The 24,982-nt window shown below is 38.0% G+C and overlaps 1 protein-coding gene across 1 annotated transcript in view; it reads right to left on the bottom strand.

Moving 5' to 3' along the window:
- The window catches only part of eprs1 (glutamyl-prolyl-tRNA synthetase 1), a 58,777-nt gene that overhangs the window by 22,397 nt on the left and 11,398 nt on the right, over positions 1-24,982 (bottom strand). Inside the window, exons 4-17 of the mRNA XM_055639718.1 lie at positions 17,236-17,392; positions 16,574-16,713; positions 14,790-14,884; positions 12,511-12,637; positions 10,927-11,119; positions 8,141-8,312; positions 6,980-7,213; positions 6,757-6,841; positions 6,554-6,613; positions 4,939-5,049; positions 3,815-3,951; positions 3,490-3,697; positions 2,774-2,886; positions 1,793-1,907 (exon numbers count right to left, since the gene is read on the bottom strand). Coding sequence (XP_055495693.1) covers positions 1,793-1,907; positions 2,774-2,886; positions 3,490-3,697; positions 3,815-3,951; positions 4,939-5,049; positions 6,554-6,613; positions 6,757-6,841; positions 6,980-7,213; positions 8,141-8,312; positions 10,927-11,119; positions 12,511-12,637; positions 14,790-14,884; positions 16,574-16,713; positions 17,236-17,392 — 1,947 coding nt within the window. The remainder of the gene's footprint in view (positions 1-1,792; positions 1,908-2,773; positions 2,887-3,489; positions 3,698-3,814; positions 3,952-4,938; positions 5,050-6,553; positions 6,614-6,756; positions 6,842-6,979; positions 7,214-8,140; positions 8,313-10,926; positions 11,120-12,510; positions 12,638-14,789; positions 14,885-16,573; positions 16,714-17,235; positions 17,393-24,982) is intronic.

The following is a 24,982-nucleotide window of genomic DNA, read 5'->3' as shown; positions in this document are numbered from 1 at the left end:
AATGGTTATAAAATCAGTGAAACTAGATCTTAGAATACAAATAATTTGCTATTTGTATGGATTATGTTTCTTGGTTAAACATTTAGCTTGTGTGTTTGTCAACATGTAGGCAGCTTATTACTGAATATGAGGTACGTTATTGTCCTTATAGTATGTATAAATAGTTTAGCTACTACTTTGGAATTGGGCTTGGCTTTCTTGGTTAAGCGCTTATCCAGGTGTTATACCAGAAGTACTTTGTGTTTTAATGGCAATTAAAAAGAAAGTCCTCATATGACTGGTTTAATTTTAATTTAAAGTAGATTGGATGTCATAGTTTGTCTTAAAGAAGCAGGTAATTTAGAGGCATATTTGCTGTGTTTCACTCAAAGTTTATGGAAAGTGAGAGATGGTACAACATGAACTCATTCAATAAAGGGAGAGAGAGAGTGTGAGTGTGTGAGATTTGTTGCTGAAGTGTTGATTATTTGTCGGTCATAGGTAGTCCCTAGGGAGTCAAACATTATTTGTTTCCTCTCCAGTTCTTTGAGTTCCGAGGTAGTTGCGAAGATCAGTGTGAGATCTGCTTACTCTACTATAGGTGTGGCGGAAAGTGCTTAACAAGTAGATGAGTAGACTGTGGAACATGCTCCATTCTTTCACCATTTATGCTGGGCTCACTGCAAGGTCTTCAATGCTCCTTCATCACATTGGAAAGTCATGCATGAAGTATTCCCAGGATTTGGTAGGGAAATTACACATTTTCAAGGAGACACGGAGATATTACTTGAATTTTTTTTACCACTGTTCTCCTGGTAATCTTTTGCTGTGACAGATTGAAATGTTTTGGCATAGTGAATGGCATAGCCCATTAGTGCTGACTGGGTGTAATTAGAACCTTGGTGCTTATGATGTTGTCCTACGGAAAAATGCTAATGATATCCTGGTATTAGATATAGAGTATGTTGTGGTGACACTGTTGATGCTCCCGAGTGTCTAGTGGCGAGAGGTAGAGAAGATTCTTGTTTTATACTCCATTCTCAATTGGTTGCCTGTCTTCCAGGTTTCTGGCATTTCTTTAATATATGGCCTGCATTTAGTGGGAAATTGTCAACAATTGTGGTATTCTCCACTGGGTGCTGTCAAATGTGTGATTTTTTGTGCATGTGTGTTTGAATGAGATATGTTTGCCAGCATTGCTTAAGGTATGTTCAGGTGCTGCACTCCATGTATCTCTGGAGGGAAATCGACTGTCGACATTTCGGATCGACACTTCTTCTGGATGGCCCTGAACTGAACTCCTCGGGACATAAATGGGAACAGTTTTTGTGTAAGAAACTAATAGCCCACATTGACTGGAAATTCTGCGTACTGCTTGATGGCACTAACAATTATCTGTTCCATCATTTTGTTGATGAAGATTAAACTAACGGGACAGTAATTGGGAGGATTCTATTTTTGCTTCTTATTGTGGACTTGATATACCCAGGTAATGTTTTACATTGTTGCATGGGTGTCCGTGTTGAAGCTCTACTGGAACAGCTGGGTCAAGGGTGTGGAAAGTCTGGAGAAAAGGTCTTCTAAACTATTGCCAGAATGTTCTTATGGCATATAACCTTTGCTATCTCCAGTGACTTTAATGTTTCTTGCTCTCACATGGACTTTATGGAATTGGCTGAAGACTGGCATCTATAATGCCAAGGACCACTAGAGGATTCTAAGATGTGAATAAATGATGAATTTCCACAAGAGAACATTAATTGAGATTAAAGAAAAATGTTAACAGTCTATACACTTGAATAGTCATTCTTACCGCTTTGACTGTATCAGATTTACTCTTCTCCTTGGAACCAGAAGTAGGCATTTCCTTGGTATGTCCGTCAGGGATGTAGATCAAAACACAAGGAGATTCTTTGCAACTGTATGGACTAAATTAAAACCAGCAAATCACACGGCTGATGTCAATCAAATTATTAACACTCCTTTTTAAAAAGCTTTTTTTTGTGGTATTATGTAGCTCTTTGAATATGGAAACAGTACAAACTAGCTTGTGTATATATATATGTGTTCAAGAAGGAACTGCAGATGCTGGAAAATTGAAGGTACACAAAAATGTTGGAGAAACTCAGAGGGTGCAGCAGCATCTATGGAGCAAAGGAAATAGGTAACGTTTCGGGCCGAAATGTTTCAGGTCTGAAGAAGGGTTTTGGCCTGAAACGTTACATATATCTCTATATATATATATCTCTATATATCTATATGTGTGTGTGTGTGTGTGTGTGTGTGTGTGTATATATATATATATATATGTGTGTGTGTGTGTGTGTGTGTGTGTGTGTGTGTGTGTGTGTGTGTGTGTGTGTGTGTGTGTGTGTGTGTGTGTGTGTGTGTGTGTGTGTGTGTATATATATATATATAGCCGAATTCCGTTCATGTGAAATATTCACAACGCAAGAATGTACATAGACTAGGTATTCATAAGCTGGAGAGAACTTGGATCTCCACATATGTGTCTTAAGGCTAATATTACAATAGACTATGATGCCAATGAATGATCTGACATACTTTAGTGGCTTTTATTGCATTAAATGAAAAATGATGAAAATGAGAAAGTTAGCATATCTAATGATAGTTACATTTTTGTCACCGCTTAAACACAAATCTCCTACCATCAGATCATTAAACCCAAGTTTCAGTTTAAACCAGCATCTCCAGTTCCTTCCTACACATAAATACCTTTTCTTTAGTTGGATATTCTTCCCATGTAACGAGTCATATCACTACAACAACTCACCTAACTGGTTCATACGTCTGGTCACAGATAAAAAATCCTCTTCTTTGCAGCTGAATTATATCTCCTTTTTTCAAATCTCTCAGACAGGGATCACCCAACATCAGTTCTTCTTTCTAAAAAAAATATTTTCTTTTCAGTTAATCATTCACTCAAAAAGGCAGACAATATCATCAGAGACTTACACCATCCTGCCTACACTCACTTCACTCCTTCCATCAGGAAGAAGGTTTAGGAGCCTAAAAACTATAACGTCCAGGTTCTGGAGCAGCTTCTTCCCAACAACCATCAGACTATTAAACACAATAATCTCCAACTAAGCTCCAAACTACATAGACTTGGGGGACATTGTTTTTGGCTTTGCACTATTATGTTTGTTGGGTTTTTATATATACCAAACTTTGTTTTTGTTGTCGATTATCATGTTGCAGAATCCCCTGTTTACATATCTGTTGTGCTGCTGCAAGAAAGAATTTCATTGTTCCGTTTTGGGGCATATGATTATTAAACACTCTTGAAACACATTTTGGCCTTTTTGTTTCAGAGAAAACATGAAACTGAATGTTGGAGAGGATACATAGGTATATGTATCCTCTCAAAATGCAGCCTAACCCATGTTATGTACACGAATAACATGTTTTGTACAAGAATAATCCATTCATATTACTGAATTTCTAAGTGGTAACTAATACTAACAGGCAAGCATTATAAATAATTACCTTGTTGTTTCGGTTAACATATTCTTTGAAATCTTCATCCTTGCCAATGACAGGTTTACTTATTAGATGCTCATAGTGGACACATACTGTGGGAATCAATGGAGCTTGCACAGTCTCAGCTAACCATGTAATCTTTGTTGTTTTCTTGTAATCCTTGTTCTCTAGATTTAACTTTGCTTCAAGCGATGCAACTTTTCCTCGGGAATCTCTAAAACAGAAAGTTTCATTAAAGCAAATATATATTCTGAATTCTTGAAAAGACCCTAAAATAATCAAATAAAGTTTAGGTCCTCTCAAAATAGTAGCAACTTCCATACTTTCCTACCTGTTAATTTTAGTGATGTAAATGTTACCCCAATTGATGAAAGTAACCATTTCTCCCTCAGCGAATGTTTCTGCATCTGCTCCCTCAATAAGCACCTTGGTTCCATACCATACAGGCTTCAGCCCTACATCTAGATTCTGACAACAACAAAAAAAACACGGTACAAAACAGGTTTAGGTTTATTATTGTCACGTGTACTGTAAAAATCTTTTTTCTTTGCACGCCATCCAATCAGACTGTGCCCTTGCTTATGGTAGTACCATTTTGAGGCCTGAAGCTAGAGGGGAATAAGCTGTTCCCGAGTCTGGTGTTGCACGCTTTCAAACTTCTGTATCTTCTGGATGATGGGAGCGGGGAGAAGGAGAAATGACCGGGGTGGGACAAATCTTTGATTATGTTTGCTGCTTTTCTGAGGCGTCGTGAAGTGTAGATGGAGTCAAAGGTTGGGAGTCTGATCTGTATGATTACTGGGCGACATCCACAACTCTGCAAATTCTTGCAGTTTTGGGCAGAGCTGTGCCTAAAACGAGCTGTAATGCAACCTGATAGGCTACTTTCCGTGACACTATTACATACATTAACACTGAATTAAGGGATTATTTTGCAATAAAATAAGAATCAAATAGACTCATGATACTATTACTGGTGCTAGCCATTTAATCTAGATTTGACCTAGATTACTAATCAATTCCATAGCCACTGTGGTGAAGTTTGAACATGTCTTCAGAATTTAATTTCAATTCAAGAAGTTCATTTAATAATTTTTTTTTAAGTCTCTGAATGGCAGAAATATTTAAAGTATATATTTTTTTAAAATCACTGGGAAAGGGACATTTATGTGGAGGAACATCCTCAGAAGATCACTTTCACTCAGACCATGACACCAGAACTTTTGACTTTATGGACCAGCAAGATAGGCTGTTCACATCAGAACTAGGTTAACATGTGGATAGGAGGTTACACAAAAAAGCTGGAGAAACTCAGCGGGTGCAGCAGCATCTATGGAGCGAAGGAAATAGGCAACGTTTCGGGCCGAAACCCTTCTTCAGATGGATGTCTGAATAACATGTGGATAGTTTGTGTCAGTAAGACAGCAAGACTGATTTTTTTCTTAACTCTATTACCTTGGGATGCTTGGCCACATCCTTCACTTCTTCCTTGGCCTCAGGCACATGCACAGGCACTACCTCATCTTGCAATAATGCAGTGTAACGAGGTGCAACTGGATCGATAACCTGAAAAACAGGTTTGCTCATTTTATCTGCATAATCTAAAATAATATTCTATTTTCAATTACATGCAATTTGCAAAATAAGGACACATGGAATTGTTTGGCTTGATGCATTCAACTGCCAATTGAAGTACTGGTGAAAATGAATTATTTGAAAAGTGAGAGACTGCTTCAACGAGTGTATTGCTGCTTGTGCGCAGTGCTATTTTCTGTGGAAAATACTTGAAGTGCTTATATAATAAAGTTTTATTCCTCAAATCAATTATAAATAAAAAATGACCATAATAATATCTTGATTTTCAGTTAAGTGCAGCAACAAACAATCCACAATACGAGCTAAATGAACATTAAAAGCCATTCCTTCATAATTGTAGACGAGAGGAAATAAAGGTTAAGGTAGAAAAAATGATACAGTAGTGCAAGCAAAATGGTTGTTAGCTAGAAATCAGTTTAACAAATCAAATACAAATGGTTTACATTAAGACTTTGTTCAAGCTAGCCAAAGTCCTGGAATGGTATTTCTGCACTCAATTAATTGTCATATAATCCTATTTGTCATCTATGCTGGCAGTAATTTAAAGGTTTGTAAACTATGCCATGTCCTCTTCCAAAGGGAAAGTTACAAATTCAGGGATGTGCACTCGGCATCATCTAGTGCTATGCAAGATATTTCATATTATATAATGTACAGTTATTATAGTACATTATACTATGTGCATAATAACAAAAGGCGGCCCGTTTCCAATAACTTTTTTTTAAAAGGTGACAACTACATCTGATTTTTCTGCACTTTAAATTAAAAACATAACAAAAGATTGTACAGTTAACTAAGGACAATAAATATGCCCGCCCTGTATTTACCGGTTTTGGGATGAAAAAGATAAAAATCAAGCTGTATTAATGTCCTGGTGTCTTGTTAATGCAAAATTTGAATACTAAATAATTACTGCCACTTTTTTAAAACTGTACAAGCTTAAAGTATATAATCATTTCCCTCAAAATATGCAGAAAACCATACCATAACTGCAATAGCTGAAAAGATGGTCAACTTTGCACACACTTTGAACTTTAAAGCATTCTTGCCATGCTTTTCAAGCTGTAGTAAACCTAACACTAATTAGAGCAGAAAATAAGTAATACCTTGTTACAGTTAACTTGCAGCTTGAAAAGCAGAAAATGCAATGCATAGTTTGTGTTTAATTGACAGATTATTTGTACATTTTAGGTTACAGAATAGTGAGAATGTTTTTCTTTCTTTTCATATTCTTATTCAAACACAAAAATAAACAATTTGCACCAAAGTTTGATCTTTAGTACTTTTTAAAAAGCAATAGAGCAACATTCACCATGTAACCATTCACAAGAACATTCCATTTTCCTCACAAAAGCTGTCATTTTTACACACTAAATTCACACCAGAAAAAGAACACAGAATTCAACAAAAAGAGCAATCAAAAGCAGATGTTATTCAGCAAGGTGCAAAGAAGCTGATCATATCATACATTTACCTTTTTGTTGAAAGCCCAGATTTTGTCCCACTCCATATTTACAACTGATCTGGAGCCACCCTGCATCAGAAAGTTTATTCTATGTTTAGGCATTTGTATATGAAACAATACTACAAATTTTTACCGTAAATCGTCAAAAGCAATAAAATTTGTAAGACGATACAAATCTATGCTGGAAGCCATTCAGCTAACTTTCTACTCACTTGAGCAGCAATAAACTGCTTCAATCCCTCAACGGTCATTCCTCTCCGCAGGACTCCACGCACTGTTGGAAACCGAGGATCATCCCTAACAATAGAAGTTGTGGATAAGAGATGGTATTCCCAAGAAAACATTATGATGAGAACAATCTCAGTGTATTTCAATTTAAAATTGAAAAAAAAGTAAAACATTTGTCATGCTTAATTATAGCACACACATCCATACCATCCATCTACCAATCCCTCGTTGACAAACCACGTGAGCTTCCTCTTTGATAGTACAGTGTTATTTAGGTTAAGCCGGCTGTACTCCCATATGTAGGGCTTTCGAATTTCCAGAGCATCTATTATCCAGTAATACTGTTCATCCCGGTCATGATACTCAGTTGTCCTTAATGCATGTGTGACATCTTCAATACTGTCCACTATTGGGCAGGCAAAGTCATATGTTGGGTAAATTCTGCAAACAGAGAGATGAAGATTCAAGCATGACTAATAAACCACAGCAGTTTATCACGATACCTCAATTAACTCTTAGCGTTTTTAAGAATAACATTCTAAGTAATCTTTCAAACCACTTTGTTCAATACTTCCAAGCTGTTTAATAAGCATTTCCTAAAAAATGTCCTAATATATATCTTTCTGTTCAAATTTTCTACAATGTTTTCAGTTTGTTAAATTTATTTCTATAGTAACATTTGAGAATGATGAGCTACATCTTATTAAATAGCTCTTTCTGCACCTTCCTTTCGACATAATTAACTATTCCCTGAAGGCCCTCAATGCCATCCAGCACAAAGTAGAATATAATAGCCTAATCGTGCAGTGGCATCTATATCCCACCTACTCCTGGTTTCTCAAGTTCGAAGGCATGATTCCAGTTCATTGAAGGCACAGGCATTCCCTGACCCACGAAATAGGCAACATGCATAAACTTGCATTTGCATAAACAATTCACAATAATGAACCAATTTCCTGAATGACCTATGTTATTGCAACAGGAGGATGGCAAGTGTCTCCCATTCACTACATTGATATATCAGCCTTGCCACGGCCCAGTGCAATACTGGAAAGCCGAGCGATAATAAGGGAGGTGGCAGAGGTGGTGGTGGCATTTGTATACTCAGCAACCTGTCTGATAAACATGCCAATTGCCATCTTTACCATCCTGGGGTAACGCAGTGGGTCAGGAACCATCCTTGGAGAACTTTAATAGGTGACGTTTCAATTCAAGATCCTTCTTCAATCCGAAAGGTCATCTATCTATGTTCTCCTGGGATGCTGCCTGACCCGCTGAATTACCCCAGCACTTTGTGTCCTTTAAGATAATAATATCTATACTCTGGCATTTTATGTGCAAAACCTAAATACGGCTGATATATTGCACCTGTATTTGAGTCCCGTACGGGGATGTGGTGCATTTTTGCATCGGTAGATTGTGGGGTCCCTGAGGCAACCGTTGTTGGAGGTCATGTCAATCTTCACTCGTAAACAGCAGGTTTGCCCAAATTCTGATCCATTCTTCATCTCTTCCCACATGCGAATGTTCTGTTCCACAGCTACAAAAAAAGCAGGGAACAGTGGCAATTAAAGGAGGAGTTAAATCTAAACAAATGTTATATTAATGAACACATTCCCAATAAATGCTAATAATCACGATTGACTATAACTCCAGAGTGGGGTTTTTTTGTGTCACTTTAATTTAAAACTGTGGATTGCAAAGTATAGCAGTACAGTTGGAATATCAACTCAGCAGAGCACTGATATTCTGGTCTGAACTTTCATCACCAGGCAAAAGCACCCCCACCCAGAAACTGCACTTTGCAATCGAAGGAGATAATTTGCCTAAGAAGATATAATTGGTACAGTCGCCACCCTATAGCAGCACAGTGGCACAGCAGTAGAGTTACAGCACCAGAGACCCAAGTTCGATCCTGACTACGGGTGCTTGTCTGTATGGAATTTGGACGTTCTCCCCGTGACCTGCGTGGGTTTTCTCCAGGGTCTCCGGATTCCTCCCACACTCCAAAGGCGTATAGGTGTGCAGGTTAATTAGCTTGGTATAATTGTAAATTGTCCCTTTTATGTGTAGGATAGCGTTAGTGTGCTAGGATTGCAGATCGGCATCGGACTCTGTGTGCCGAAGGGCCCGTTTCCGTGCTGTATCTCTAAACTAAACTAAATAGTCTATTGGAACTCTTTCAAAAGACCCATTCAGATTGCCAGATCTCTAGTATTTTCTTCAAGTACTGATCCAATTGTCTTTTGAAGGTCGCTATCGAATCATCGCTCACTATTCTATTGGAAAGGTTTAGAAATTCAAACTACCTGTTGTACAACAATGTTTTTTTTAATGCATCTTTCCATGAAACAATAAATCCATGCCCCTCATGGCTATTATCCCTACGGTTGTTGGGAAATGAAGGACATTGGTTCAGTGCATTCAGAAAGTATTCAGCCCCCTTCACTTTTTCCACATTTTATTAGATTACAGCCTTATTTTAAAATGGATTAAATTCATTTTATTTGATCATCAATTTACACACAATACCCCAGAATGCAGAAGCAAAAACAGGTGTTTAGAAATGTTTGCAAAGTAATTAAAAATAAATAACTGAAATATCACGTTTACATAAGTATTCAGACCCTATGACACTCAAAATTGAGCTTTGGTTCATCCTGTTTCCATTGATTATCCTTGAGATGTTTCTACAACTTGATTCATGTCCACCAGTGGTAAATTAAATAGATTGGACATGATTTGGAAAGCCACACACCTGTCTATATAAGATCCCACTGTTTTCAATGTATGTCAGAGCAAAAGCCAAGCCATGAAGATGAAGGAATTGTCCGTAGACCTCTGAGACAGGATTGTGTTGAGACAGATCTGAGGAACTTTATAAAACAATTTCTGCAGCATTGCAGGTCCTGAAGAGCATAGTGGCCTCCGTCAATCTTAAATGGAAGAACTTTGGAACCACCATGACTCTTCATCGAGCTGGCTGCCCGGGCAAACTGAGCAATTGGGGGAAAAGGGCCTTGGTCGGGGGGGTGACCAAGAACCCAATGGTCACTCTGACAGAGTTCTAGAGTTCCTCTGTGGAGGTGGGAAAACCTTCCAGAATGATTGGTGGAGCTGCATATCTGCAACACTCCACCAATCAGGCCTTTATGATAGAGTAGCCAGACAGAAGCCACTCATCAGTAAAAGGCACATGACAGCCCACTTGGGGTTTGCCAAACAAGATTCTCTGGTCTGATGAAACCAAGATTGAACTCTTTGGCCTGAATGCCAAGCGTCACGTCTGGAGGAAACCAGGCACCGCTCATCACCTGGCCAATACCATACCTACGGTGAAGCATGATGGTGGCAGCATCATGCTGTGAGGATGGTTTTCAGCGGCAGGAATGGGAGACTAGTCAGGATCGAGGGAAAGATGAACGGAGCAAAGTACAGAGAGATCCTTGATGAAAATCTGCGCCAGAGCGTTCTAGACCTCAGTCTGGGGCGGAGGTTCACCTTCCAACAGGACAATGACATTAAGCACACAGCCAAGACAACGCAGGAGTGGCTTCTTGACAAGTCCATGAATGTCCTTGAGTGGCCCAGCCAGAGCCCAGACTTTAACCCGATCGAACATCTCTGGAGGCACCTGAAAATAGCTGTGCATCGACGTTCCCATCAACCTGACAAAGCTTGAGAGGATCTGCAGAGAAGAATGGGAGAAATGACCCAAATACAGGTGTGCCAAGCTTGTAGCATCATACCCAAGACGACTTGAGGCTGTAATCGTTGCCAAAGGCAACAAAGTACTGAGTAAAGTGTCTGTATAGTTATGTAAATGTGATATTTCAGTTATTTCTTTTTAATTACCGAGCAAAAAATTCTAAACACCAGTTTTCACTTTTTTATTATGGTGGATTGTGTGTAGATTGATGATTAAAAAAATGAATTTAATCAATTTTAGAATGTTGTAACGTGGAATGTGGAAAAAGTGAAGGGGAATGAATTTGTTCTGAATGCACTGGATATTTTTCACTGCAGTCAAGTAGCTAGCCACTAAGTCCCATTGAGAAATTGGGACATTTAAGTATGGTCTTTTAAGTAGAGAATAGACAACAAATAAACATTTGATAACCTAGACTGACAGCATGCAGAATTTTAATACTTACAATTCTTCCTATGTTTAGACTCAATTCTTTGCTCCCGTTCTTGTTTCATTTGTTCTGCAGGAGTGTCATCTGCATAAGCTTTCCCATCTCTAATCAATTTATCTGCATACTGCATTATAATGTCAAAATGATCTGAAGTATATGTAAATCGGTCAGGTTTTATCTGTAGCATTGATACGTCTTCCAAGATAACCTAAAAAAAGTAAGTTAGTATGCAAACAAATCAACTGCCTGGAATAGTAAGGCAACTATCTTCATTTTATTCCATGTTATAGATTCCAAATAAAATCTAAAAGATACAGGTGTTTAACAAAGTAACTTGCTCCTAATGTTTCTCAGTTGCATAATGCAAATTTAAGCTGTAGCAAGCAACATTGCAAGTTTCTACAACGATACTGCAGTACTTTTGAAACTCAAAGGGTACAATCTATTTTAGGTTTAGTGCCACTGTGTTCCATAAAATATTCACAAGATCTTATTGTTGGAAGGTCAGCAAGAGGACAAACCCCAAGAAATGATGAACTACAACAAAATAATTAAGTTTGAAAACCATAATTGACTGATTTTCATAATGGCTTTTTTTTTTAAAGTTGTTTGCTCAGATTTTAATTTAGTGTCTGGGTAAATGTTGCTCAGATAGCAATATAACAAATGTTATGCTGATTAAAAATTTAAAAGGAACTGGCAGCAGTATGTTCTCAATATACTGAAATAATCATGCCTTTTACTTTATACTAGACCAAGTGCAGACCCGTTGGGTCTGCTCCCCCAACGCACCCGTCCCCTACCCATGGGAGGTGTGGTCCTCCAACTCAACCCGTTGCTGAAGGCAAGATTCGAGCACTACTCAGCAAAGATCATAGGTCGTGAGCCTCCCCCAGCACTGGAGTTGAAAGAAAAAATTCCCAATCCCCAATTGCAATACCAATTGACCCTCCCCCTCCTGTCCTGCCAGGAGCTATGATGGCAACATTGTTGCAAATGGCGGGTGCACTTGCTGTGAGATGCCATTGAGCAGATAAATGCAGTGTTCCTGCCAGTGTTCTTGTCTTGCAACTTTGTATCAAAGTGTGTTGGAGGCTGTGAGGAATTATTTTAAAGTAAAAACCATTTAAAATTCAAAGTATTTTTAAACATTTTCACTAATAAGTCGAGAAATAAAGCCTAAAATTTTCAGATAAATAGTTTTGGTCTCCACGGGGAAAAATCTCTACCGGAATATGTAAACATTTTACCGTTGGAGTGTAATTTTTTTCAAGAAGATACGATTATACACAAACAAACAAACACATGAACAAACACACACACACACGAACAAACACATCCACATCAGACCTTAACAGTTATATGATGTACTAAGTGAACATTTTCTTTTGGGGCAAAAGTTTCAATAGTTCTAGAGAAACCCAAGGAATGGCAGATGATGGAATCTTGAACAAAACAAAGTGGTGAAGGAGCTCAGCAGGTTAGACATCAGTGGACACATGCTGCCTGACCCGCTGAGTTACTCCAACCATTTGCGTTTTGGTCACTGTAGTTCGAAGTGTATCAAGATGGATTTAATAAATACAATTCAATAACCACCTTCTCAAAGTCTTCTTTCTCCTTCTCAGGATTGGTGTCATCAAATCTCATGATGAGTTTCCCCTTAAAGCTCACTTGGTAATGCTGATTCAGGAGTGCAGCTTTCGCGTGACCAATATGTAAATAACTGTACTTGACAAATAAATGAATTGGAAACAATGAAAGATACACCTCAGTAGCAATACTTACTGTAAACAATCACATATTACATTTTCCTGCAACATTAATTGCAAAACCTTATGCAGAATTTGAAGAAAATGTCTATGTATTTATGGCATATTTAAATTACAATATTGTGGTAAGGCTCTTCACTAATACTTAATTGAGACAGGAATTAAAACTGTACGAAAGAGACCCAAAGAGGTGTGTTTTAATTTGCATAACTAAAGTAGTTTTGAGAAAGAGATTTGGTGTTTTGTTGGCTAAAGAAGTGGCCAGAAACAGTGGAATGGCAAGATAAGGAAGGGGAGTCAAGGGAAGAAACAATGAGATTAAAGTCCAGAGAGGAACAAGTGCAAGCAGTAAATTTGTAGGTCTGAAACAGGTTAGAGGGACAATGTAAGGATTTAATAAAAATAATGAGAAATATAAGTCACTGCGTCCAGATGCCAAGCGTTTCTTAATGCATTAAATGGTTTGGTCCAACCAATTCACCTCATCATTGGACATTTATTTTGATGTTTAAAAGGGGAAATCCTGCTTGACTAATCATCTGGAATTTTTTGAGGATGTGACAAGTAAAATGGATGAAGGAGAGCCAGTGGATGTAGTATATCCAGATTTTCAGAAAGCCTTTGATAAGGTCCCACACAGGAGATTAATGGGCAAAATTAGAGCACATGGCATCGGGGGTAGGGTATTGACATGGATAGAGAATGGGACCGAGATGAGAAAAAAAAATTTCACACAGAGAGTGGTGAATCTCTGGAATTCTCTGCCACAGAAGGTAGTTGAGGCCAGTTCATTGGCTATATTTAAGAGGGAGTTAGATGTGGCCCTTGTAGCTAAAGGGATCAGGGGGTATGGAGAGAAGGCAGGTACAGGATACTGAGTTGGATGATCAGCCATGATCATATTGAATGGCGGTGCAGGCTCGAAGGGCCGAATGGCCTACTCCTGCACCTATTTTCTATGTTTCTATGTTTCTATGGTTGGCAAACAGGAAACAAAGAGTAGGAATAGGGTCCCCGTCAGAATGGCAAGCAGTGGCGAGTGGAGTGCCGCAAGGCTCGATGCTGGGACTGCAACTATTTACAATATATATTAATGATTTAGATGATTGGATTAAAAGTAACACCAGCAAATTTGCAGATGACACAAAGCTGGGTGACAGTGTGAACTCTGAATACGATGCTGGGAGGTTGCAGGGTGACTTGGATAGGTTGAGTGAGTAGGCAAATGCATGGCAGAAGCAGTATAATGTAGATAAATGTGAGGTTATCCATTTTGGTGGCAAGAACAAGGAGGCAGATTATTATCTCAAATGGTGTCAGATTAGGAAAAAGGGAAGTGCAAAGAGACCTGGGTGGCTTTGTACACCAGTCACTGAAAGTAAACATGCAGGTACAGTGAAGAAAGCTAATGGCATGTTCGCCTTCATAACGAGAGGATTTGAGTATAGGAGTGAAAAGGTCCTTCGGCAGTTGTACAGGGCCCTGGTGATATTGTGGATACCACATCTGGAGTATTGTGTACAATTTTGGTCTCCTAATTTGAGGAAGCATATCCTTGCTATTGAGGCAGTGCAGCGTAGGCTCACGAAGTTAATCCCCAGGATGGCGGGACTGTCATGAGGAAAGATTGAAAAGACTGGGCTTGTATATAACGGAATTTAGAAGGATGAAAGGAAATATAGAAATATAAAATTATAAAAGGACTGGACAAACTAGATGCAGGAAAAACGTTCCCAATGTTGGGAGAGTCCAGAACCAGGAGCCATTGTCTAAGAATAATGGGGGGGCTATTTAAAACTGAGATGAGAAAAAACATTTTCACCCAGAGAGTTGTGAATTTATGGAATTCTCTGCCACAGAAGGCAGTGGAGGCCAACTGGATGAATTTAAAAGAGAGATAGATTGAGCCCGAGGGGCTAGCGGAATCAAGGGATATAGGGAGAAGGCAGGCACGGGTTACTGATTGTGGATGATCAGCCATGATCACAATGAATGGCGGTGCTGGCTCGAAGGGCCAAATGGCCTCCTCCTGCATCTATTTTCTATGTTTCTAAACCTATATAATTCCTAGAAATTTAAAGCTAGAAATTGTGATTCAGAACTCACCCACTGGCTTCAGGTGGAAACCTTACTACTACTTTCCCAATTTCAGCACCAGGCAGCTCAGCAAATTTTCCCTGATCCTCTTTCTTCTCCATTATCTGCAAAGGTTTTGAAGCAAACGAGGATTAAGCATAGCTGTTCGCGAAATGGACTTCAACGAAGCATGTTCTAAAGTCCACACAATAGCTGAAAATAAAATTCATAGAACTTGGCTTTAAGGCCATCTCGAATTAATGGTAGTTGAGTGATCGGAAGAGAACAATTTAAGCTTTTAGCTCATGCAAAGTAGTAAAGTGCTGTATTGCAGACAAAAATTTTAGTGTTTGAAATTTTAAAAGTTGCTTCCTAACAGCATTTAGGATTGATCAGCAGGAGAAAGGCACTTAAGATTGGTTGTAATGAGTCCTAAAGGGCCTAAAGTCCTAAATTGTAATTGGTCCTAAAGGGCCCTTGTGCATAATAAAAATGGCCTTTCATCTGAAGACTTAAGTACCAAAAGAATACAAGAGCTACTACTGCTAAAGGATAATTTGATTGCAGCTTTTAAAGCATTAAAGAGCAACCAATAGCTATTGATCTTTTTTTATTTACATTGATAATTTCACAGATGAAGTTAGGGAGTAGCTACACAAAGAGAATGATAGAAATTAAGAACTTCTTAAAATGGTAACTGATCTCAAGTTAGTTGTTAATTACATTTTTTAATTTCTAAACTCTTGAGAATATCAGCAGTCTGCTAAAATCTCTTCTCATTGAACAAGCTACCATACCAGGAATCAATGTCAAAAACTGTTGAGTCCCTTTATAAAATAACACTATTTAAGGATTTCCTTAAAATATAATCAGTAGTAATTAAAAATGTTTCCAAAAGAGAAAAGCAATACATGATTCTAAAAAAGGGAATTGCGTGACTGAGCAAAGCGCTCAATTTGTCAGATTTATCAAGTTATTCTTAAGTAACTTAATTTGTCAATTTACTGAGAACAAAAACATGACTAGTATCAAATTGTCAAAATTACTTCTATGATTAAGTTTGCTTACCACCACATGCCCAGTGACTTCTGATTAAAATAGAAACAGATTATCTTGTGACAAGTTACTCGATAGCTATAGATTTGGAGGTGTGAGAGAATAATCATGTTTACCCACTTTATCATATTTTGTTCTACACTGAAAAAAGCATTGCAAAAGCATCTCAATCAACGATGCTGATACTGACAATTGTGTATTGCAGGTGAACTTTCATTCTCTACAATCAGACAAAGTAACGGCAGAACATACCATCTATAATATGCACTGGATTTAGCATAAAAGGCAATTCAAAACCACCTTCCAAATTGCTGCTATCATCTGGAAGGAAAAAAGGTGGCACGGGCACGGATGTCCCCCACCACTCACCATCCTGATTTACAAATCAGTCAATGTTGCTTCATTGTTGCAGAGTGCACACTTTGGAAATTCTTACCCTAACATTCCCAGGACGATAATAGTTGATTCACTTCAAAGCCAAGGACAGGCATTGAATACAGACCTATATAATTGCAATGACACTGCTAAATTAATACTGTATGATGCTAGAATAAAACACAAGGTCCAAGAGACAATTAAATGGCATTCAGAAAAACAAGTAATCCTTGGGCAGAGATGTGTAAGCTTGGATATTATGACGAGACTGCAATCAGCCAGTGTGACAGTTATACAATATTACAATTTTAATACAGCTCTTTGCGAAGTCACTAATGCATTCTGTTACTAATCAATAACATTTTCGAAACCTGCGTATTTACCGTTTTACTCTGTGGTGTTAACACTGTCCACTTTTTATCAATCGACTGAAATGCATCCTGGGAGCCAAGGAAGTTGTACCATCGTTTAACATGAGTTGGTATCTTATTCTGATTTATCTGCTTCTGACAAAGGTTACTTCCTGTTGATAAAAATATTGTCTTAATAATAAAATTATGAAAGTGACTGCCATTTAAAAAATGGTAATTTCACAATTTTACTCCCACATCAATGATTCATTATTATCTTCCGACCTCTATTATTCACTGTTGTACAATCTGCCAGTGATAAAAGGTTTCCCCCTCAGAGCTAGAAAAATGTTTGTGTTAAATTAACATTCTTTGGAAAACACTATTTATGGCATATTCATATTCAAGAAATTCAAAAACATTGAGGAATAGAAACATTTCAATTTTTTATTCTCAAAACCATTCAACAACATTTGTAGCCAGACGTAAACATCTTCCTCCACTTGCTTCCAGATTCAAGAAATGGCTGTTGCAGTTTGCTTAATCCCTCTTCCCATCACAGGCATTCTCAATTTGTGTGGACACTTATAGCCATTAACAAATTTAAGTGGCAATTTCAAAATTATTAAATTACAAATAACCTTCAAATGAACACAATTTTTAAAATGTTATAATAATACATTTATTTTACCAACCTTTCAATGCTGCCCATACACAAAGATCAGCTATGGTCAACTCATGGCCAACTAGGTAGGTCCTGAGAGAGAGTGCACAGTCAAGCTCTTGTATTGCTGCAGGAAACAATGCAGAGCTCACCAGTCTTGTGCTGCTGAATTCCAACCAGTGATCAACCTGCCAACAAAAGGATTATAAATGGGATCAGTTTTAAAGTTCATCAGTTGAATTGTCCAGATTGATACAAATGTGATCAAAATTACTTAGAATTATGAGACCAGGAAAATAAAAATCTTAATAAATGCCTTGTTGGATTTAATGATATTTGTCCTGTGATTTAATCATAATTGACTCTTGGAATTTAGCCCAGTAAAATAATATTATCTTTCAACATGCTTCAACAAAATCTATATTTATGCGTAGGCCAGTTTGCTTCAACATTATGCAATTTTCATCTTCAGTAATAGTTATATATTTTTTCATTTCGCAGAGGCCCAGTACCTGTACCATATTTCTCTAATGTTTCATGGCCAGTCGCATCCCTCATCTTAAGGGTTTCAAGCCAATAATGGGGGTTGACATTTTCCCAGGATCTGGGCATCACATGCATGCAGGCATTTATTGTCCATTCCTGCAAGGCTTTGATGTAGGGGTGTGTAGCTATGGTGAAAGTATTTCTACAGTGCGTTGGGATAAAGAATTCCACGATTAGACCTGGTGATGATGCATAAACCAGTAATATACATCCCCAAAAATACACAAATTGTTGGAGTAACTCAGCGGGTCAGGCAGCATCTCTGGAGAACATGGATAGGTGATATTTCTGGTCGGGATTCTTCTTCAGACTGATTTTGATGGGAAAGGGAGTAAGCGGGGGGGGGGGGGGGGGGGGGGGGGGGGGGGGGGGGGGGGGGGGGGGAATATGCTGGAAGAGGTGGGTGCAGGACAAGTTATAGTTGGATACAGGTGGGGTTGGGAGGTGGGTTGATTAGCAGATGATTTGATAAAGGCCAGAGGTGAAAGACAAGTATGAGATAAGGAGAGAAGGATAGGTATCCATTAATAACTTTAGGCTCAAATAACACTGATTAAATCCTACCTACTTTTGCCACTGGCAAACGGGTTAGTTGGCTTTCTCTACCCTCAGTATGCTTTCTATACCAATTTATAAATAGTAAACAGCTGTAGTCCAAACATAGATCTTTACAGCATACAACAAGTCATGCCCAATACGAACAACTAACCTATCACATCTCTGGTTACACAGACATTTGTAAAGTAATACATTTGCCTTCAATTATACTCAGCTTCAAGTAAATTAAGGACATTATCAAACTGTTTCTGATATCCACACTTCAATCAAATTTTCATTAGAACAAACAAAACAAGTTTGGATTAGCAAACATGCCTATCTTCCTGATCTACTGAAAGTGTAGGATATTAAATCACATTACCCTACAAAGAAGAATTTTCTAATGCATTATTATTGCCCTTTCTCTGGAGGCCATGGCTGTTTTCCGCTACCTTTATTACAAAAAAGGAATGGGCATCATCCAACATGTATATAATTTTCTTAAATTTATAATACGGGAGCACCGGCACAATGGCATGGCTGGTAGCGCTACTGCCTGTCAGGGCCAGAGACCCCGGGTGGGGTCTATGTGCAGTTTGTATATTCTCCCGGGTGCTTCGGTTTCCCCCCACATCCCAAAAAAGTGTGCCATCTGTAGTCTTGTCTATAGTTGGGAGCTCTGTAAATTGGTCCCGAGTACTGCCTGTCAGGAGACCCCGGGTGGGGTCTATTGCAAAAGTGGGATAACAGAACTAATAGTGACCTCGTAAATTGTCCCGATAATTCAAAAGTGTCAGAACTAACTGACCGTAGGCCGAAGTTTCCATCTCTCTAAACTAAACTCTAAACATGCTTTTCAAATATCAGTCACATTGCTTCCAACCATCATCTTATTTTTTTATTTTTTTTAAAAGACAAGCTGTAAAAAAATGTTGCCATTTTCCTGGTGTTTCCTCACATTTTGTATTTACTGGTTTATTACCGTTTGCAGCTTTTGATTCCCTTCCAATCTAATGTTATTTTTTGTATTTACATATGGGCATTCTTGGCCATTGTTTTGAAGCATATGGAACTCCTGTCCTTGGGGAAATAGAACTGGTGCTGAATCACATTATGTTATTTTTCAAATACCCTACCGCCATTCTATTAACATTTCCCATGGCCTCAAAGTCAGCCTTACACAAATAGAAATTTAGTAACCTCTTTCCCGTTTTCCTCGTCAAACATCAAAATGAATCACTTTATAAATTTGATATAATCGTTAGATAAATCAACATGGGCCATGCCACATGAGAAGGTTATGCAGATGATCGAGTGGAACGGTTCTCCAAAAAAGTCAAAAGCTTCAAGAAAGGGAATTAAGTGGAAATGCTGAAGTGCAGGTCAGCAATTGACAGTAAAGAAAACAAAACCAGAATGCTGGAAATACTTAGGTCAGCAGCATCTGTGGAGAGGGGAAGACACAGACCAACCACCTTTCCCCAGCTCAAATGAAAGGACATCAAGCCATGATGCTAAATTTATTCCTCTCTCCGATAATATCAACGGATTTGCTGAATCACTCCAGCATTCTCGGTTTCAATTTCCAGCATCTATACTAGTTTGCTTTTGTTTTCTCATAATAAATGTACGATTTTATGTTCCTAAGAATGCAAAAAAAAAATACCCTTAAGCATTGTGCATTACTTTTTTTTCAGATGCATCTTTGCAAATTGGCTTTCTAAATTAGTATTTTATCAAACTTGCAGTGGAGATAGAAAGCTAAGCAGCATACAAAAAATGTTTCCATCTGTCCCAATTGGCATCGGCTTGCAGAAATTCACAACTAGTCAAGTTGACGTGGCAGTGGGGCCCTGGTTTCACAGTACATGCCAAATGCTTTACAAATTCACAAACATCTCTATATAATATTGTTTACTGGGAATAATAAACACATTTATATAGATTGGTCAATAAACAAAAGAAACAAAAAATGTTTGAATACAGGGTATTACTGAAATCTGACGAATCTATTCAGTATTAAACTTTCAACTTTCTTAAAAGCTAAATGTTAATTAAAACATGTATTAGTAGAACATATTTAATTGTTCACTGCATTGCTGATAAATTTTCAATTCAGAATGGCCAATAAAAATGAATCAAGTCTAACACAGTACAGATGCAGTTTACATTGCTTAAATTAAGACCATTTAATTTGAGCTCTTTTAAGTCAAACAGTCAAATATTTATCCTGTGCTGAATCCTAAAATAAAGTTAACATTGTGAAATTATTTAGTATTAACTTCCTTAAAAAACAGATTTGATTGTTCAATTGGACTTTATGAACAGATAATGTTTAGTGTCTTCAGCAAAAAAGCAGCAACATGGTCTGTTTTCAATAACATTGCACCATGAAACAACAACAATGGAAAAATACTGATGTGTAAACCTCAAGCTTGACTTTGCAGTTGAAAAGTTACTTAAAAATCATAAATAAAACATAATGTGAGAAATATTTATGTGTTATGTGTTAATAAGGTCATTCTTACAAAGGGCTTCTGTCTTGGAATATTAATTCTTACATTCTCCATAGATGTTGCCTGACCTGTTGAATATTTCTAACATTTACTATTTTGTTTCAGATGCCCAGTATCTGCCGAATCAGAATTCCTCAATGGGCCGATTGTACTGATAACAAGCTAGCAGTACAGTAAAGGCTGAATGCTTACTGGTGGCACGTACTGTGAAAAACACCTCTGTAGAAAACTGCTGCAACTCATGCATCTTCCAGACATCTACAGTGCACTGCAGCGGGAGTATTCTCGCAATCAGGTGAAAGTGGGGAATAGATAATGGTAAATGCATAGAATCTTTTACCGTAAGGTAGGGGAAATTTATACCTACCTGAAAGGCAACCTTTTCAACCAGAGGGTGGTGAGAATATGGAATGAGATATTGGAGGAGGTAGTTGAAGCAGATACTATAACTGTGTTAAAAGGACGTGTGGATAGGTACATAGATAGGAATGGTTTAAAGGGATATGGGCCAAACGCAAGCAAATGGCACCAGCTTGATGACTTTCCATTCTACCATAATATAAAGTCAATAATAGACTTTATTTTTATATTTCTATGATTCTACAGACCTTGGCTGGGAACCTGGGGCTCACCAAAATTGTTTTGGGATAAAGAATTCCACGATTAGACCGGGTGATGATGCATAAACCAGTAATATACATCCCCAAAAATACACAAATTGTTGGAGTAACTCAGCGGGTCAGGCAGCATCTCTGGAGAACATGGATAGGTGATATTTCTGGTCGGGATTCTTCTTCAGACTGATTTTGATGGGGAAAGGGAGGGGGGGGGGGGGGGGGGGGGGGGGGGGGGGGGGGGGGGGGGGGGGGGGGGGGGGGGAATATGCTGGAAGAGGTGGGTGCAGGACAAGTTATAGGTGGATACAGGTGGGGTAGGGAGGTGGGTTGATTAGCAGATGATTTGATAAAGGCCAGAGGTGAAAGACAAGTATGAGATAAGGAGAGAAGGATAGTTATCCATTAATAACTTTAGGCTCAAATAACACTGATTAAATCCTACCTACTTTTGCCACTGGCAAACGGGTTAGTTGGCTTTCTCTACCCTCAGTATGCTTTCTATACCAATTTATAAATAGTAAACAGCTGTAGTCCAAACATAGATCTTTACAGCATACAACAAGTCATGCCCAATATGAACAACTAACCCATCACATCTCTGGTTACACAGACATTTGTAAAGTAATACATTTGCCTTCAATTATACTCAGCTTCAAGTAAATTAAGGACGTTATCAAACTGTTTCTGATATCCACACTTCAATCAAATTTTCATTAGAACAAACAAAACAAGTTTGGATTAGCAAACATTCTGAAACATGCCTATCTTTCTGATCTACTGAAAGTGTAGGATATTAAATCACATTACCCTACAAAGAAGAATTTTCTAATGCATTATTATTGCCCATGCAAATGAGCTAATATTGGCAAATCTGTCCCTTCAATTCAATATTGGTTTTCTCTGGAGGCCATGGCTGTTTTCCGCTACCTCTATCACAAAAAAGGAATGGGCATCATCCAACATTATATTATTATATATTATTATAATCTTATTTATATAGCACATTTTTAGTCAACTTGCATTGACCCCAGAGTGCTTCACATAATTACATTACATTTACACACAGGCAAAGGTGGGTGAAGTGTCTTGCCCCAAGGACACAACGACAGTATGCACTCCAAGCGGGATTCGAACCGGCTACCTTCCGGTCGCCAGCCAAACACTTAGCCCATTGCGCCATCTGTCGTCACATGTCTATAATTTTCTTAAATTTATAATACGGGAGCACCGGCACAATGGCATGGCTGGTAGCAGTACTGCCTGTCAGGGCCAGAGACCCCGGGTGGGGTCTATGTGCAGTTTGTATATTCTCCCGGGTGCTTCGGTTTCCCCCCACATCCCAAAAACGTGTGTTTGTAGATTAGTTGGCCTCTGTAAATTGTCCCGAGTATGTAAGGAGTGAATTCAAAAGTGGGATAACAGAACTAATATGACCGAGTGATATTGTCAGAATGAACCGTAGGCCGATGTTTCCATCTCTAAACTAAACTCTAAACATGCTTTTCAAATATCAGTCACATTGCTTCCAACTATCATCTTATTTTTTTATTTTTTTTAAAAGACAAGCTGTAAAAAAATGTTGCCATTTTCCTGGTGTTTCCTCACGTTTTGTATTTACTGGTTTATTACCGTTTGCAGCTTTTGATTCCCTTCCAATCTAATGTTATTTTTTGTATTTACATATGGGCATTCTTGGCCATTGTTTTGAAGCATATGGAACTCCTGTCCTTGGGGAAATAGAACTGGTGCTGAATCACATTATGTTATTTTTCAAATACCCTACCGCCATTCTATTAACATTTCCCATGGCCTCAAAGTCAGCCTTACACAAATAGAAATTTAGTAACCTCTTTCCCGTTTTCCTCGTCAAACATCAAAATTAATCACTTTATAAATTTGATATAATCATTAGGTAAATCAACATGGGCCATGCCACATGAGAAGGTTATGCAGATGATTGAGTGGAACGGTTCTCCAAAAAAGTCAAAAGCTTCAAGAAAGGGAATTAAGTGGAAATGCTGAAGTGCAGGTCAGCAATTGACAGTAAAGAAAACAAAACCAGAATGCTGGAAATACTTAGGTCAGCAGCATCTGTGGAGAGGGGAAGACACAGACCAACCACCTTTCACCAGCTCAAATGAAAGGACATCAAGCCATGATGCTAAATTTATTCCTCTCTCCGATAATATCAACGGATTTGCTGAATCACTCCAGCATTCTCGGTTTCAATTTCCAGCATCTATACTAGTTTGCTTTTGTTTTCTCATAATAAATGTACGATTTTATGTTCCTAAGAATGCAAAAAAAAAATACCCTTAAGCATTGTGCATTACTTTTTTTTCAGATGCATCTTTGCAAATTGGCTTTCTAAATTAGTATTTTATCAAACTTGCAGTGGATAGAAAGCTAAGCAGCATACAAAAAATGTTTCCATCTGTCCCAATTGGCATAGGCTTGCAGAAATTCACAACTAGTCAAGTTGACGTGGCAGTGGGGCCCTGGTTTCACAGTACATGCCAAATGCTTTACAAATTCACAAGCATCTCTATATAATATTGCTTACTGGGAATAATAAACACATTTATATAGATTGGTCAATAAACAAAAGAAACAAAAAATGTTTGAATACAGGGTATTACTGAAATCTGACGAATCTATTCAGTATTAAACTTTCAACTTTCTTAAAAGCTAAATGTTAATTAAAACATGTATTAGTAGAACATATTTAATTGTTCACTGCATTGCTGATAAATTTTCAATTCAGAATGGCCAATAAAAATGAATCAAGTCTAACACAGTACAGATGCAGTTTACATTGCTTAAATTAAGACCATTTAATTTGAGCTCTTTTAAGTCAAACAGTCAAATATTTATCCTGTGCTGAATCATAAAATAAAGTTAACATTGTGAAATTATTTAGTATTAACTTCCTTAAAAAACAGATTTGATTGTTCAATTGGACTTTATGAACAGATAATGTTTAGTGTCTTCAGCAAAAAAGCAGCAACATGGTCTGTTTTCAATAACATTGCACCATGAAACAACAACAATGGAAAAATACTGATGTGTAAACCTCAAGCTTGACTTTGCAGTTGAAAAGTTACTTAAAAATCATAAATAAAACATAATGTGAGAAATATTTATGTGTTATGTGTTAATAAGGTCATTCTTACAAAGGGCTTCTGTCTTGGAATATTAATTCTTACATTCTCCATAGATGTTGCCTGACCTGTTGAATATTTAAACATTTACTATTTTGTTTCAGATGCCCAGTATCTGCCGAATCAGAATTCCTCAATGGACCTATTGTACTGATAACAAGCTAGCAGTACAGTAAAGGCTGAATGCTTACTGGTGGCACGTACTGTGAAAGACACCTCTGTAGAAAACTGCTGCAACTTATGCATCTTCCAGACATCTACAGTGCACTGCAGCGGGAGTATTCTCGCAATCAGGTGAAAGTGGGGAATAGATAATGGTAAATGCATAGAATCTTTTACCGTAAGGTAGGGGAAATTTATACCTACCTGAAAGGCAACCTTTTCAATCAGAGGGTGGTGAG

Source organism: Leucoraja erinacea, chromosome 8, assembly GCF_028641065.1.
Source record: "Leucoraja erinacea ecotype New England chromosome 8, Leri_hhj_1, whole genome shotgun sequence".
Taxonomy (NCBI): Eukaryota; Metazoa; Chordata; class Chondrichthyes; order Rajiformes; family Rajidae; genus Leucoraja; species Leucoraja erinaceus.
The sequence above is the reverse complement of the archived record's forward strand: the minus strand, read 5'-3'. Positions and strand labels throughout refer to the sequence as shown.